Raw genomic sequence first — 16,714 nt, 5'->3', positions numbered from 1 at the left:
TACAGAGAGATCCCATAAAACTATGGCAGCATAGGTATTCCCTGTACTAAGCACAATTCAGCAGGAACAGTCCCTAAGTTTGCTCATAGCCTGTACAGAGAGATCCCATAAAACTATGGCAGTATAGGTATTCCCTGTACTAAGCACAATTCAGCAGGAACCGTCCCCTAAGTTTGCTCATAGTCTGTACAGAGAGATCCCATAAAACTATGGCAGCATAGATATTCCTCTCTACTAAACACAATTCAGCAGGAGCAGCCCTCTGTTTGTGCTGACGTCATATTGTTGTTGTTTTTTCAATGGAGAAAGGTGTGCAATGGAATGATATAGTGAGCCATTTGTTTAGATAAAGTTCTTGATGTGTTCTTCTCACGGTGTGTCTGTTTCTTCTCTCCAGGTACAAACCATTCTTCCCAATACAAGTGCAACCACCTGAGACTGATTTGGAGGAGCGACCCCTCTTCCTGCAAGACCTGGGAATAACTGAAGGTCGATTGAAAGTGTCTGTAATAGAGTGCAGCAGGTACGGGGCTTCACCTTAATTCTGCCTAAAACCCAACAAACCAACTCATAGTCCAGGGCACTTTAGTCCTCTTAATATTTGAATGGGACTATATTAAAGGAGAACTTTATTAAATAATGCTCCATTGTCTCTGCCTTCCTGCTAAGGATTATTTAGTCTAAGTCTCTCTCACAGTGATCACCTCATTCCTGCCCTATTTATTGGGGTGCATGTTAAACATAAATGTACATTACCCCTGCTTGTTGATTTCTTGTCAATGGTAGAGCAAAGGTGAAGGCAAAGGAGCGGTTGCTTAGATCAAGGTTTCTTGCTGGGTAAATATTTAAAGCAAGGAAGATAAGGTGCAAGATATTAGCTGCTTACATATCTGTGTATATACACATCCAGTCTCTACAGAGGGCCCTTTAGTGCTGCCATCTAGTGGTAAAAATCATTTTAAAAGTCATAATATGGACAGACATAAAAAATAAGGTGTCCTCACGATACTGCTTTTACAATATGGCTGCCCCCAGCATCATGAGGACAGCTTACTGTTTATGCATCCAGATCAGGGACTGTAAAGCGTTTAAGCAATTTTAAATGAAGGGTGTCTCCAACTGCCGCCCGGCAAGTGACACTGAGAAATCTCATTAGGATTGATTTTCTTCCCCGTGTGTCTTTTATAAGGAGAGTATGAGCCTCCCCAACCCAGTATCAACTCTCACAATGAATTCTAATCTCATTTGTGCTCCTTTGTGATCGCTCCAGGGCAATGTACAAGAGCTCGTTGTATTTAATAGCCCCGGCCCTCTCGTCTTGCTCTAGAATGGGATCCGATACCTTTAGAATAAAACATACCCGTGCCAGCTGCTTGATTGGGCACGCTTGGCCTCCCTCTTTGTCCTGTGGATAGAATCTGGTTTCGAATGTTATTAATATTTCAGGGTGAAATTCATAATTGATCATTCTTATCTCACATGTTTTGACAAATGGAAGGTGACCCTGAGTCATTCAGTTCTGAGATCAGTTTACGTTCATTGACTGCGTTTTCTCTAGGTAGGAACATTTCTCACATTTATTCATTCATTTGTGAATTCCATGCCCCCCAATTGCTTTTCTTTTGGTGTAGAGTAAGAGCTGCCCATCACAAATCACAGGGCCCTGTATTACATATTGGGCAGGACCAACCTCCTCAGGGCACTGCTAATTAAGTAGAATGGGCTCCACTAAACTGCCTGCCTGATCTGCCACATGTATGCCCCATTATATCCAAAAAACACCTACTGTCGACCCACTCAGTAGCAAGGTCCACTACTACAAATCATAACTTAGAGTATCTTAGGGCCCTCTCTACTGTTGGGTGAAGCGTGAGGGCCCCTTCAGAAATCATGGGGCCCTGTTGTACTTGGATAGCAAGGCCCTATTATCGGCCCACTGAATATACTGTATGGGCCCCTGAGGGTGGTGACCCCTGCCATGTTAGTAGAGTGGGACCCCAGTGGGATGCAGCCAATCTAGACTTTCGAGTATCTACCATGGGGCACCTGATTGGTCACACCTGATGGTGGTCGTAGCTATTGCAGATAGAGGGGAATTCTTCTTTGATAGCAGCAAGACAAGCACTACCTGTCCCATACACAGCAAAGCTGATTTGTATGGTGTCGGTCTTACCCTGTGCCTGTATCCTAATTCCACCCCCAAGCCACAATTAATAGTACCTCCTATGTCTGCCACAAGGTTATCCCATGTAACAGGTAGAGATGCACTGAATCCAGGATTCTGCCTTTTTCAGCAGGATTTGGATTTGGCTGAATCCTTGTGCCTGGCCAAACAGAATCCAAATCCTAATTTGCATATGCGAATTAGTGGCGGAAAGGGAAATCATGGAACTTTTTGTCACAAAACAAGAAAGTAAAAATGTTTTGCCCCCATCCGTAATTTGCATATGCAAATTCGGATTCGGTTCCTTATTAGGCTGAATCACAAATAGTGGATTTGATGCATCCCTAGTAACAGGAAACAAAAAGGAACACCAAGAGCCCCAATAGTGTAATATGTTTTTACAGGGAGTAATGGTAGAGTAAACAAGTTAATACTCACAAACCAGGGTTACCACTGTATAGGCGGGTGGGGAGATTATCCTGACCCCACTCAGGAATAAAACGTCGCTCTCTGTAGAAGAAGAAAAAGGGGATGATACCCCTCCACTCAGGGTGGACTCGATATAGTAGTAAGACAAAACAGAGGCAGAGGATAAAAATTGCTAAAAGCACTTAAAAACCCAATGGGTAATTCAGAGGAGGTAGTAATGAATTTACCTCCTCCAAGCAGACACCAATGAAAGTGGTAATTTTCAATAATAGTTTATTCACAATTCACCCTAGTAACAGGATCATTGCACAGCCAGGCAGGGGGATGTAGGAGTGTGCCCGTGAATGTAGGCATGTGCCCTTGAATGTAGGAGTGTGCCCTTGAATGTAGGAGTGTGCCCTTGGATGCAGGAGTGTGCCCGTGGATGCAGGAGTGTGCCCGTGGATGCAGGAGTGTGCCCGTGGATGCAGGAGTGTGCCCGTGGATGCAGGAGTGTGCCCGTGGATGCAGGAGTGTGCCCGTGGATGCAGGAGTGTGCCCGTGGATGCAGGAGTGTGCCCGTGGATGCAGGAGTGTGCCCGTGGATGCAGGAGTGTGCCCTTGGATGCAGGAGTGTGCCCTTGAATGCAGGAGTGTGCCCTTGAATGCAGGAGTGTGCCCTTGAATGCAGGAGTGTGCCCTTGAATGCAGGAGTGTGCCCTTGAATGCAGGAGTGTGCCCTTGAATGCAGGAGTGTGCCCTTGAATGCAGGAGTGTGCCCTTGAATGCAGGAGTGTGCCCTTGAATGCAGGAGTGTGCCCGTGGATGCAGGAGTGTGCCCGGGAGTGTGCCCGTGGATGCAGGAGTGTGCCCGGGAGTGTGCCCGTGGATGCAGGAGTGTGCCCGGGAGTGTGCCCGTGGATGCAGGAGTGTGCCCGGGAGTGTGCCCGTGGATGCAGGAGTGTGCCCGGGAGTGTGCCCGTGGATGCAGGAGTGTGCCCGGGAGTGTGCCCGTGGATGCAGGAGTGTGCCCGTGAATGCAGGAGTGTGCCCGGGGATGCAGGAGTGTGCCCGTGGATACCCATGATTCTCATTCTTGTTTCTTCCAGGCTTCTGGTATTTGGTTCTTATGAGCAGGAGACCTACATCCACTGCACCCTGGAGCTCAGCAGTAGCCCCTGGAAAGAGAAAACAAGAACATCCATCAAAACGGTAATAAAAAAAACACTTCCTCTTCCCATGTTTCTCTTCCTTTATTTAAATCCTCGTGGTGCCAAAGTATCATCAGAGATTTCATTCCAATCATTTGTCTTTAAAGAGGAAGTCGAGGATTCTCAAACTGTTTATGGCTCACTGTTACAGCACCTGATTTACAGTATACATGTAGTTTTGTCCTACTGTTGAGTAGATTGTAAGCTCAACTTCTCTCGTTTAATGAGACCTGATCGTTAGGGTGGCAGTAGAGCTGCTCTGTGGGTGCAGTTTATACACATGGTATAGTGCCCCCTAGCTGTCCGGATGGCGAGATTCTCTTGTCTTTGCCTGTATATTTGGCCAGTTTTTAAATGAAGGTGTATTTTTGTGGCCAAAAAGTGCTTCCAGGCACCAGGTATCTGCATAATATATTTTGCCTTTGTTTTGTTTCTGCTTTGTGGTTCTAATCCGCTGATCTTTTCTCTGCATTGACGCTGCCTAACGATTATGGCACATGTAGTGTCACACGCAGTGACAGGTGGCTCTAGTTATGTCAATGACAGGAGGCCCAGGGGAGGAGAACAGCCCATTCCTCACTCAGCCTCCAGTCATTAATAAGACTACAAAACACTTTCCACCATTTAGTTAATGATAGGCTAAAGGGGAAAGTATTGGAAGCTTCTGTGCCAAACCCCAAATTAAGTTTGTTTTTGTGAGTCCGCCAATCAGTACGCTGCATTTTTCTTAAAGGGATTGTCTGCCTTTAAATCAACTTGATGTAGAGAGTGATATTCTGAGACAATTTGCAATTACTTTTTATTTTTTATTATTTATGGTTTTTGAGTTATTTAGCTTTTTTTTCAGCAGCTCTCCAGTTTGCATTGTTAGCAATCTGGATGCTAGGGTCCAAATTCCCCTAGCAACCATGCACTGATTTGAATAAGAGACTGGAATATGAATAGGAGAGGCCTGAATAGAAAGACGAGTAATAAAAAGTAACAATGCATTTGTAGCCTTACAGAGCATTTGTTTTTTTAGATGGGGTCAGTGACCGTCCCATTTGAAAGCTGGAAAGAGATGGGAAGATGAAGTCAAATAATCCAAAAACTATGAAGAATAGATGAAAAGAATTGGCTGTTCTGTAACATACTAAAAGTTAACCAAAAGGTGAACCACTCCTTTAAGTCTAGAATATATACCCTTAATAACCTTCAGGGATGCACCGAATCGACTATTTTAGATGCGCCCGAATCCTTTGCGAAAGATATGGCCGAATACCAAACAGAATCCGAATCCTAATTTGCATATGCAAATTAGGTATGGGAGGGGGAACCCCTGATTTCCCTCCCGCCCCTAATTTGCATATGCAAATGAGGATTAGATTTGGACGGTGTAGAAAGATTTGGTTGAATCCCGAACCGAATCCTGGATTCTGTGCATCCCTAATAACCTTGAGCTTAAACAAGATCCTGCACTAGTGATGTGCGGGCCGACCTCGCACTCTATATCTGCTCTTCCCGACCGCCACCGTCAAAATGCCGACTTCCGGGTTCATCTTTTATAGACGCTGCGCCTGCTCGCCCCGCCCCTCTTGTGACATCATCGGCGGGGCAGCACGGGTCTATAACCAATGACATCACTAAGCACCATTTATAAGGATATCTTTTTTTCTTGTTTATTATATGTGATTGTATGACATGTCGTTCATTGTATCAGACTCACAGGAAAGTATAATGGACTTTATAAGGACTAGGAGATCAACCATACGAGTGATCTCCTTTTAAGGGGTTGTTCACCTTCCAAACACTTTTTTTTTCCAGTTCAGTTAAATTAAGACTTTTTCCAATTGTTAGTATATTTTTTACCAGACTTTCCAAAATTGGAGTTGAATGTTGGTGAGTGAGGCAACTCCGTGATCCAGGTGCAGATTCTGAACCATTTGCTGCAATTAATTGACACGGTTAATAGGATCTATAGGGAATATAAGTGCAGTTATTGTATCAATCAACAGCTGCCTTTAAAGTTGGCCACAGGGGGTCACCATCTTGTAACTTTGCTATACATCTTGGCAAGACCAAGACTGTGCACATGCTCAGTGTGGCCTGGGCTGCTTAGGGATCGTCATAAATGATCAAAACAGCACAAGTCAAATAATATCTGCCAGAAGCCGATACAGCAAGACTGATTAATAATCAGCATATACAGACTGCACTGGGTCCTGTGTTGTCATGTTATCTAATGTGGATTTTATAGTTTTTGTCTTGTTTAATACAAACTTTCTCCAACTCTGCAGAACCAGTGGCTGCAGCAAAATAATCCTCCAAATAGAATCCCAGTTTATCTGTTTAAATCTGGCTCCATGATCTTTGTCCCTGCAGCTGGAGTTGGAAACAGTAAAGGGGATGTAAAGGCAAAAATAAAATCCAAAACAAATCTCTACACAGTCGCCGACTGCTCTACAGGGAAACAAACAAAGCTGCTTGAGTTCTGCATGGCTGGGAAGTAAGGCGGGGGCTCCCCCTGCTGTTCATAAGTATGATTGTTTCCCTGCAGAGCAGTTAGGGACCGTCTGACAATTCCTATCCACAGCAGTAAATAAACGGGGAATTTCACTGAATACAGTCAGGTTTCTTATAAAAACGGTACACATTTTTTTAAATTAAAGTGTATTGGAGATGGGTTTCTTTTTCATTAAAGAAAGTAAAATGGGATTTTATTTTTTTGCCTTTACATGCCCTTTAATGAAACTCGAGGATTCTGCTTAGCAAGGACAAAGAAATGGATCATCTAATTAATCAATTTACTTATAGGGTCGCTGACCCACCTTCCAGAGCTGCTTCACAAACACATAAGAAGGTGAAACATGAAACTTTTACACTTCAATATTGGAAAAACAGTGACAAATAGAAGTTAGAAAGAAATTGAAAAAAAGTAAAAAAAATAAAAATTGAGAAATCTGTATTTCTGGCGAATTGTCTGAAACCAACTGAACTGAGAAGCGTTGGCAAGTGAACAACCCCTTTAATGAGTAATGATCTTTATCTTGGGCTGATAGTTAGTGTTTTTCTCACAGCCTCATTGGCTGGACATCAGGATCATGGTCCCTTTGTGACAGTTCAGAACGTCTGTGACGTCTGTCCGAGAGCGTCATCATTTCCACCAGCAGAGGGCAGCAAATGACTGTAATAGGAAGAAGCTTAGTCTCATTTGTTTTTCATAATCCATTGGCTGGATGCAAATGGGCTCATTCCCTATGTGGTTTATGCCTATGGGTCAGGTTCCCGTGGGTTACCTGCATAAAATGCAGTTATTTGGTGGGTATAATTTAAAGATATGCAGACCGGAGGAATGCGATTCTCTGGGTAGGTTTCCGTCTCTCTGATTTATAAAATAAATCAGATTCCCTAATGACTTTGTATAGACACACCTGTTTTGGTAATACAGGTATAGGATCCCTTATCCGGAAACCCGATATCCAGAAAGCTCCAAATTACGGAATGGCTGTCTCCCATAGACTCAATTTTATCCAAATAATCCAAATTTTTAAAAATGATTTCCTTTTTCTCTGTAATAATAAAACAGTCGCTTGTACTTGATCCCAACTAAGATATAATTAATCCTTATTGGAGGCAAAACCAGCCTATTGGGTTTATTTAATGTTTACATGATTTTCTAGTAGACTTAAGGTATGAAGACCCAAATTACGGAAAGATCTGTTATCCGGAAAACCCCAGGTCCCGAGCATTCTGGATAACAGGTCCCATACCTGTACATGTAACAGGTTTGCAGCAATTCTACTGATATTCTTATATTGACTAGAGACCAACGGGGAGGGCCTAGCGCTGCACCTGTCTGACTGCACTAAAGTTACTGAACAGCTGCACTAATTATATCCAAGGTGCACGAGGCATTCAGGTTCTGTTTGATCAATTCTTCTTTCTATTTCCTTAAAGGATAAGTAAACATTTGTATAGATTGTTGTTTTTTTTTTTTTTGGGAAATTTATATTGCTATAGAGTGTGTTCAGTCTTATAGCAGAACTCAGCCAGAAGGTGGCAGAAAAGTCTTCTCCAACCTTCGCTACTTTATTTGTCAGTTTCACAGTGGTCTGGAAGGTTTTAGAATTCATCAGGGTAAAAATCTATATATCTATATATCCGTTATAACATATACCGTATGTACAAACATCTCTGCTATAGTTCCAGGCGGTTATGTAATAAAAGGCACTACGTTTGCCCCAGGTGCAATCGAGCAAATAAAGGTAAACTGTACTACAGCTCATCATTTTCAATTGTAGGTGGATTTTCCTGCAGGGGTATCCTGTGTCCACACCCCAAAATGCCACATTTGAGTATAATTATAAGAAGCAGGACAAATCCAGAGCAGTAGCTACGACTGCAAGTGCTTTTATTGGGGAAAATTGCAATACAACATGTTTCGGGCGTTGGCCCTTTATCAAGTACAAAATCAAAGGAAGTATTTAAGCATTCTTTGACCTTTCACCTCTTAAAGTGCATTGTGCAGTGGCGGAACTACTGGGGGTGCGATTGGGCCAGGGCCCGCACCCCCTCAGGGCCCCCCGGCAGCTCGCGAACTGGCGATTTCCACCCGCAGCGGCCGATTTCCGGGCATATGATCTTGTACAGAGGGGGGCTGCACGTCCCGCACTAGGGCCTGCCCCCCTCCAGTTACGTTACTGGCATTGTGGGTAATTTTATAAATCATTTTTTTTTAAAAATTACAGAGACTTTGATTACAAAAACTTCCCATAAAGTAGGTTAAACACAGTAATATATAAAATGGCACAATCCATAAAAAATCTTAAGCGAGTCCAAAGGGTAATCTTAATGTGGGAAAATCCAACTGTGCACAAAGTCCATATCCACAAACGTGTGTTCAAAGATTAAAATTGTTAACGACAGTTCATAACTGTCCATTCTCATTCCAGACAGAACAACAGGCCGTTGCTTCCATTAGCCTAACGGCCTGTCTAAAAGGAAACTGCTAATTAAGTCTATCCAGGCTCTAACATGAAACATGTTTCAAAGTGCAACATTGTAACAATTGTGACAAGTTTAACCTTAAGCCCTTGTTTCCTCGTGAGGCAACTTCGGGCGACTTCGGAAAACGAATCGCCGTGTGTGATTAGCGCAGGCGATTTTTCATTTTATCCAGGCGCAGAGTGAGGGGAGGCATGCGGGGAGAAAAGTCGCTGCGGTTAGTCGCCAGGCGACTAAATCTCCCCAAATCGCTCAGTGTGTCCCTACCCTTATGGTTTCCAGTTGCGAATCCTAATAGTCTTATTGCAACAATGTTAAATAACTATTCTGCTTGGAGTGCGGACAAGTTTAGATTGTAAAATAATACTAAGATGGCCTTTACACCCTAATAACTTACTGTAATAGGTTTAGGACTCCCCATTATTTGATACAGTGTATCATTATTAGTACAGTCTATCAATATCTCCTGAAAAAGAAGTACAATATAATTACACAGAGTCAATTAAAGAAAACGTATTAAATTCAGTTGTTCGTTCATTCCCTTGGGTTGAGTACTTTCTAGACGCCTAATCCATCGGGCTTCTCTCTGTAAAACATCGCCAAACCAGCCGATCTTTCCCCGATATGCCACTTACGAGCATGGTTATATCGGGGGTAATCTGAACGTTGGGCACTATGGCGGAACAGATTACGATGCGAGCGCAATGGGCTCCGGCGGGATCGGTTGGGACAAAATCAAACCGGTCCGATCGATCGACCAAAGACCGTTCTCCGCCGGATGAAAAATGTCGGGACTCTCAACACACGGTCCGAAAATCGTACGAATACTCGATTCTCGATCTTTGCGTCTATGGCCACCTGCCAAATGAGGTGGAAGGTGTTAGAAGTTGTACCAAAGTCAGATAGAGGGGGCGATAGAAACACCTTGTCTTACAGAGAGAAGCCCGATGGATTAGGCGTCTAGAAAGTACTCAACCCAAGGGGATGAACGAACAACTGAATTTAATATGTTTCTTTTAATATGTAATGTGTGTTGTTCTATCTGGAATGAGAATGGACAATTATAAACTGTACAAAACAATTGTTAACAATTTTCTACTCTTCCTAATTTTAATCTTTGACCACACGTTTGTGGATATGGACTTTGCGCACAGTTGGATTTTCCCACATTAAGGTTACCCTTTGGACTCGCTTAAGATTATTTATGGATTGTGCCATTTTATATATCACTGTGTTTAACCTATTTAACGGACTTTATGGGATGTTTTTGGAATCAAAGTTTCTGTCGTTTTAAAAAAAATTTATAAAAATATTATTTATAAAATTACCCACAATGCACTTTAAGAGGTGAAAGGTCAAGGAATGCTTAAATACTTCCTTTGATTTTGTTCTTGAACACTTGATAAAGGGCCTAGCCCGAAACATGTTGCGTTGCAATTTTCCCCAATAAAAGCACTTGCAGTCATAGCTACTGCTCTGGATTTGTCCTGCTTCTTATAATTATACTCAAATGCCCCAGGTGCAATAACTCATAGCAACCAATCGGCAGGTAGAATTTACTGGTCACCTGTTTGAAAGCAAACATCTTATTGGTTGCTGTGGGTGCTGCTGGGCAAACTTAGTGCCTTTCATTGCATAAGGGGGAAAGTCTTCAATTGGTTTATTTATATTGTATGTTATTACATATGGGTGTTTTTTGGAGGAGCCTGGACGGTGCCATGAGTCCAGTCTCAGTGATTGGCATCTTCCTATTATTAGAACATTTGGCAAAGTGCTGTGTATTAACAGTAATGACTTTATCAATGTCCCCTGCAGGCTTTCTGGCCCCGTTTCATCCGTATAAATGTAGCCTGTCTGACTTCAGGGCTGTTTAGGGGACCCAGACACTGTACGGTGCTTCCACAAGTTATAAACTACAATTCCCAGCATGCTCAGCCATCCATTGGCTCTAGCTGTGGTTCATAACATCTGCAAGTTTATCTCTATGAACAAACAAAGCATCTCTATGTGCTCTATACCTGTACCTGTGCTTCTGGGAGGTACTGGGAGTTGCATTTGGGCACCTTCCTGAGAGTTTGCAGTGGTTTATATAGTTACATAGTTAAATTGGGTTGAAAAAAGACAAAGTCCATCAAGTTCAACCCCTCCAAATGAAAACCACGCATCCATTCACACACACATATCCTTCTCTCATTTCCTGAATTCTGCTAAATTTAGTCTTTTCCCACAATGCACCCCCCAAGCCCCTTTATTTGTTTGACATCAAACCAACAAGACACTGATTCCTGATTGATCATCCATAGGGCTAATGTTAGCCTCCAGCCTGGCCCCCTCTCCAGCTCTCAGCCGGCCGCGCAGACCTGTGTATCGCTTCCCTCTGTCTTGTTTCATTTATTACTGAGCACTAATGCTCCCTGAATCCGGCTACAGACCCCTCATAGCTGCACAATGGAATCTGATTTGAATGATTGTTGCACCTCAAATCAATCTGCCATACCAACATGAAATATGCCCAGATCTACTGCTGCCAACTTGGCTACTTCTGCCTGACCCAGCAGCTTATTTGCCCACGTATCAGGTCAAAAGAAAAAGTCTTCCCCAACTGATATCAATCAGACTAGATAATTCTGCCAAGATAGGAACACATCAGTCTAAGGATCAAATGGATCAGCCCATGCACCAAATGCTGGATCAGCGTAATCTGGCCCACCAATTGCCTTCCATTTGCTGCTATTATTATTATTATTTAATAAGGTTACAGATATATAAAACGTTGGGGTAACAGTCACCCTGCTATAGTTCCAGGGGTACCCAGGGTACAAATATGCACTCACCCCAAATCTCCCCCTAACTGACCTTCAGACTGGGCCCCCTTAGCTCATAACAAGGTTACAGATATATAGAAACATTGGGGTGTCACCTGCTATAGTTCCAGGGGTACCCAGGGTACAAATAAGCACTCACCCCAAATCTCCCCCTAACTGACCTTCAGACTGGGCCCCCTTAGCTCATAACAAGGTTACAGATATATAGAACATTGGGGTGTCACCCTGCTATAGTTCCAGGGGTACCCAGGGTACAAATAAGCACTCACCCCAAATCTCCCCCTAACTGACCTTCAGACTGGGCCCCCTTAGCTCATAACAAGGTTACAGATATATAGAAACATTGGGGTGTCACCCTGCTATAGTTCCAGGGGTACCCAGGGTACAAATAAACACTCACCCCAAATCTCCCCCTAACTGACCTTCAGACTGGGCCCCCTTAGCTCATAACAAGGTTACAGATATATAGAACATTGGGGTGTCACCCTGCTATAGTTCCAGGGGTACCCAGGGTACAAATAAGAACTCACCCCAAATCTCTCCCTAACTGACCTTCAGACTGGGCCCCCTTAGCTCATAACAAGGTTACAGATATATAGAAACATTGGGGTGTCACCCTGCTATAGTTCCAGGGGTACCCAGGGTACAAATAAACACTCACCCCAAATCTCCCCCTAACTGACCTTCAGACTGGGCCCCCTTAGCTCATAACAAGGTTACAGATATATAGAAACATTGCAGTAACAGTCACCCTGTGGATTACTACAGTTGAGATATATATATATATATACACACACACATTATTTGCCCACATCGTTGTTATATAGATATTGTTGCCGTGGCTCCCAGATGAGTGGATACAGGTGGAAAGCCTCCCACTGTGCAAACGTGTGGCCCTTTGTCCTATAGATAAGTGTTTTATTGACCATTGGCCAATAAAGAAGCCTCAGAATTGGGACAGATGATTTGTACATATATTTGCAGCTTATCATTATTATCAGGATATTGCAGTCATTATTGGGTTTGCCATTTTACACTAAACGGTTGTTTTTAAACCTCAGTCTACAGTGCTAGGCTTAAAGGAAAATTATTTTTGTGAATTAATTTATATTCTAGTGTTGAATAGCTGAAATCTCTTGTTATATATACAATTTCATGCTTTGCATCTTCCACCCCTGCATCCCTGTTGCCCAAATAATGATCTAAACTGCTAATTATTTCAGTCGAGGAGTTTATAAAAATGCATTTGCCAGGGGCAAGTTCAGTTCTTTTGGTTTTTGTATAATTGGGCTCCTTTTCCTTCCTGTGATTTATATTTTATAAAGGCAATCAGCCTGTGTATCCTCAGTGTATTCCTTATACTATGGGCTTCATTCATTACGAGTCACACATTTCATCTGATCCCTATGATGAGAGATAGGTATAGAAAATACAGCAAATATTCAAAAATGATTTCCTTTTTCTCTCTATAGGAATAAAACCATACCTTGTATATGATCCCAACTAAGATATAATTAATACTCATTAGAAGCAAAACCAGCCTATTGGGTTTATTTAGGGAAATATTTATCAAAGGTCGAATTTAGCGTTTATGGGAGTTGATAAAAACTCCCATAAACTCGAAAATCGAAAAAAACCCGACCAATCGAAATTTATTTATAAATTTGAATTTTTTTAAGTTCGGGTTAATAGGATCGAATCAAATTCGATTCGAGTTTCTTCACCAAAAAAAAAATGTTTTTACGTTTTTTCAAAAGTCCACCCAACGACTGCAGATTTATTTTAGGAAGTCCCCCATAGGCTAAAATACCAATTCTGCAGGTTTTAGATGGCTAATAGTCGAATTCGAATTCTTTAAGGGACAGTACATGATAAATTTCAAATTTCTACTTTTTTCTTAACTAGGGATCCACCGAATCCACTATTTTGGATTCGGCCGAACCCCCGAATCCTTTTCAAAAGATTCGGCCGAATACAGAACCGAATACTAATTTGCATTTCCAAATTAAGGGTGAGAAGGGGAAAACATTTTTTTACTTCCTTGTTTTGTGACTAAATGTCACGCAATTTCCCTCCCCGCCCCTAATTTGCATATGCAAATTAGGATTCGGATTTGGTTCAGACGGACAGAAGGATTCGGCCGAATCTGAATCCTGCTGAAAAAGGCTGAATCCTGAACCGAATCCTGGATTCGGTGCATCCCTATTTTAAACTCGATTCTAATTTGAACTATTCCCTTGTCGAATTACACTAAAATAAACTCCAAATTCTAATTTAAAAATTCTAATTTTCAATTCGACCCTTGATAAATTTGCCCCTTAATGTTTGTATGTTTTTCTAGTAGACTTAAGGTATGAAGATCCAAATTACAGAAAGATCTGTTATCCGGAAAGCCCCAGGTACCGAGCATTCTGGATAACAGGTCCTATACCCGTATAGCTTTTATAACATTAAGAAAACATTCCTTTTCTGTATAAAAGAACCATATGGCTGCTCCCACACCTCTGCCATAATGCTGCGGATGGAATGTTCAGTACAACCAATTAACCCCTTATAAAAGGGAAGATGATCCAAACGTACAGGGTTAATTTTCCCTTTTGAAGGCTCAGGACAGTATTTAGGAACATTTGTGTTCCATTTGGGGCCGGCTCAAGCCCTGTAGGACTCGTTGCCACATTAGGCTCTGCTAAAATTAGACCATCAAATACCGACTTCTTTAAAAAAAACAAAAAAACCTAAACAAAAGCTGCGTTTGCAAATTACTGGATAATTAACCGCCTTTAAAGCGCAGATCGTTACGCACAGAGAGCAGCTGGCAAAGGGCACGGGCCGCAGGAGCTGACGTTTCTTTGCTGTGTTTGTACTTGCTGGCATGGCACCATTGCAAATCAATATCTTAATACAGTTATTCTGCAGTCTGACAATTCTTTATTCAATTTCCTTTTGCCTCATTTCAAGGCTTCTCTCCCCGCCCCTTTCACGAGGGTTACGTTTTTGTAAAAGACAAAATCCGAATCCTGCTGAAAAAGGCCAAATCCCGAACCCCATCCTGGATTCGGTGCATCCCTACTTTAAACAACTCCAAATTGATCCCTGGATGTCTCCCAATTTGCAACTGCAATTTGGCAGGTTTTAGGTGGCGAATAGTCGAATTGAGTAAAATCTCGAAAATCGAATTAGAATTTTTTGAAAAACACTAATTGAATTTGAATAACTCTGTAGGCAAATTTGACAGTTTTGAACATAAAAAAATGGAAAATTTAAATTTCGAATTTTCAATCCGACCCTTGATAAATCTGCCCCATAATGTCTTATGCGACTCTTTCAACTCTTGCAACAATGTAGCCGAAACCATCGGACCAACAGACCTGGAGGAGAACCGACTTGTTTCAGGAATTCAAACCATATAACAGAAAGGCACATAAGAAGCTATAGCTATTAGGGATGCACCGAATCTACTATTTGGGATTCGAGCGAATCCCCGAATCCTTCGTGAAATAATCGGGCCCAATACTGAACCGAATCCAGATCCTAATTTGCATATTCAAATTTGGGGCAGAAAAGGAAAAAGTGAAAACATTTTTTTTTTACTTCCATGTTTTGTGGCGAAAAGTCACGTGATTTCCCTTCCCGCCCCTAATTTACATATGCAAATTAGGATTCAGATTCAGTTCAGCAGAGGCACAAGGATTTGTCCGAATCCTGCTGAAAAAAAGCCGAATCCCGAACTGAATCCTGGATTCAGGCATTTCCTCGACCCTAACCTGCCCTCCCTTGTCCCGCGCCCGCCCACATCGGACTCCTGCGTTGCTTTTATAAACCCGCCCCGCTGATGATGTCACAAAAGGGGCGGGACGAGCAGGCGCAGCCTCTATAAAAGGTGAACCCGGAAGTCGGAATTAGACGGTGGCGGGAGGGGAGAGCAGGAGACGAGCTTAACCCGCACCCGCCCGCCACCCGCAAGGAAGAGTGCAAGGTCATCTTAAACCCGCCCATCCCGCGGGTATGGGGCCGGCCCACACATCACTACCGGACATCAATAATCTACACATGACTTTAAAGAGGTTTTCACCTTTAACTAAAGTAACCACAAATAATAAACAATGAAAATCTCAGAATATCACTCTCTACATCATACTAAAAGTTAATTTATTCAGCTTTTTATTTAGCAGCTCTCCAGTTTGCAGTTGCTAGGATCCAAATGACCTTAGCAACTGTGTCTTGTTTTGAATAAAACCCTGGAATCTGAATAGGAGAGGCCTGAATAAAACATGAGTACCGTATATACTCGAGTATAAGCCGTCCCGAGTATAAGCCGAGGTACCTAATTTTACCTCCAAAAACTGGGAAAGCTTATTGACTCGAGTATAAGCCTAGGGTGAGAAATGCAGCAGCTTCTGGTAAGTTTCAATCAAAAAATTGAGGGTTCTTGCTCCCATTGGAGGTGCTGGCGTCTCGTTTTTGGATGCCGGCGACTATTCATGGACGCCGGCGACTATTCTTGGGCGCCGGCGACTATTCTTAGACGCCGGCGACCGTTTTTGCGCTTGACCCGAGTATAAGCCGAGGTAGAGTTTTCCAGGATATTTTGGGGGCTGAAAAACTCGGCTTATACTAGAGTATGTACAGTAATAAAAAGTAGCAATAACAATACAATTGTAGCCTTACATTGTTCCAATTAGGGACGGACCCAATCCAGGATTCAGTTTGGGATTCGGCCTTATTTAGCAGGATTCGGCCGAATCCTTCTGCCCCGGCCAATCGAATCCTAATTTGCATATGCAAATTAGGGGTGGGGAGAGAAATTGCGTGACTTTTTGTCATATAATAAGGAAGTAAAAAATGTTGTCCCCTTCCCACCCCTAATTTGCATATGCAAATTAGGATTTGATTCGGTATTCGGCCTTTTGTGAAGGATTCAGAGGTTCGGCGGAATCTACAATAGGTGCATCCCTAGTTCCAATACATTTCCCTGGCCGACCCTTTTTATTATGCGACGTACCTTCTCTCGTTGTCAATTGATAAAAAGTCTCCCTGCGTGAACATTTGGTTTATTTTGTGATCACAATTCTGTTGGATGACGGAAGCTGCTATCTCTATTTGTTCTACTCTTATCTTACTCT

At 42.5% G+C, this 16,714-nt stretch overlaps 1 protein-coding gene across 1 annotated transcript in view; it reads left to right on the top strand.

Moving 5' to 3' along the window:
• The window catches only part of pdzd8.L (PDZ domain containing 8 L homeolog), a 49,020-nt gene that overhangs the window by 14,982 nt on the left and 17,324 nt on the right, over nucleotides 1-16,714 (top strand). The window contains exons 3-4 of the mRNA XM_041570027.1: nucleotides 398-523; nucleotides 3,682-3,784. Coding sequence (XP_041425961.1) covers nucleotides 398-523; nucleotides 3,682-3,784 — 229 coding nt within the window. The remainder of the gene's footprint in view (nucleotides 1-397; nucleotides 524-3,681; nucleotides 3,785-16,714) is intronic.

This window comes from Xenopus laevis, chromosome 7L (assembly GCF_017654675.1).
Source record: "Xenopus laevis strain J_2021 chromosome 7L, Xenopus_laevis_v10.1, whole genome shotgun sequence".
In the NCBI taxonomy this organism is placed as follows: Eukaryota; Metazoa; Chordata; class Amphibia; order Anura; family Pipidae; genus Xenopus; species Xenopus laevis.
Note: the sequence above shows the minus strand (reverse complement) of the source record. Positions and strands in the feature narration are given on the sequence as shown.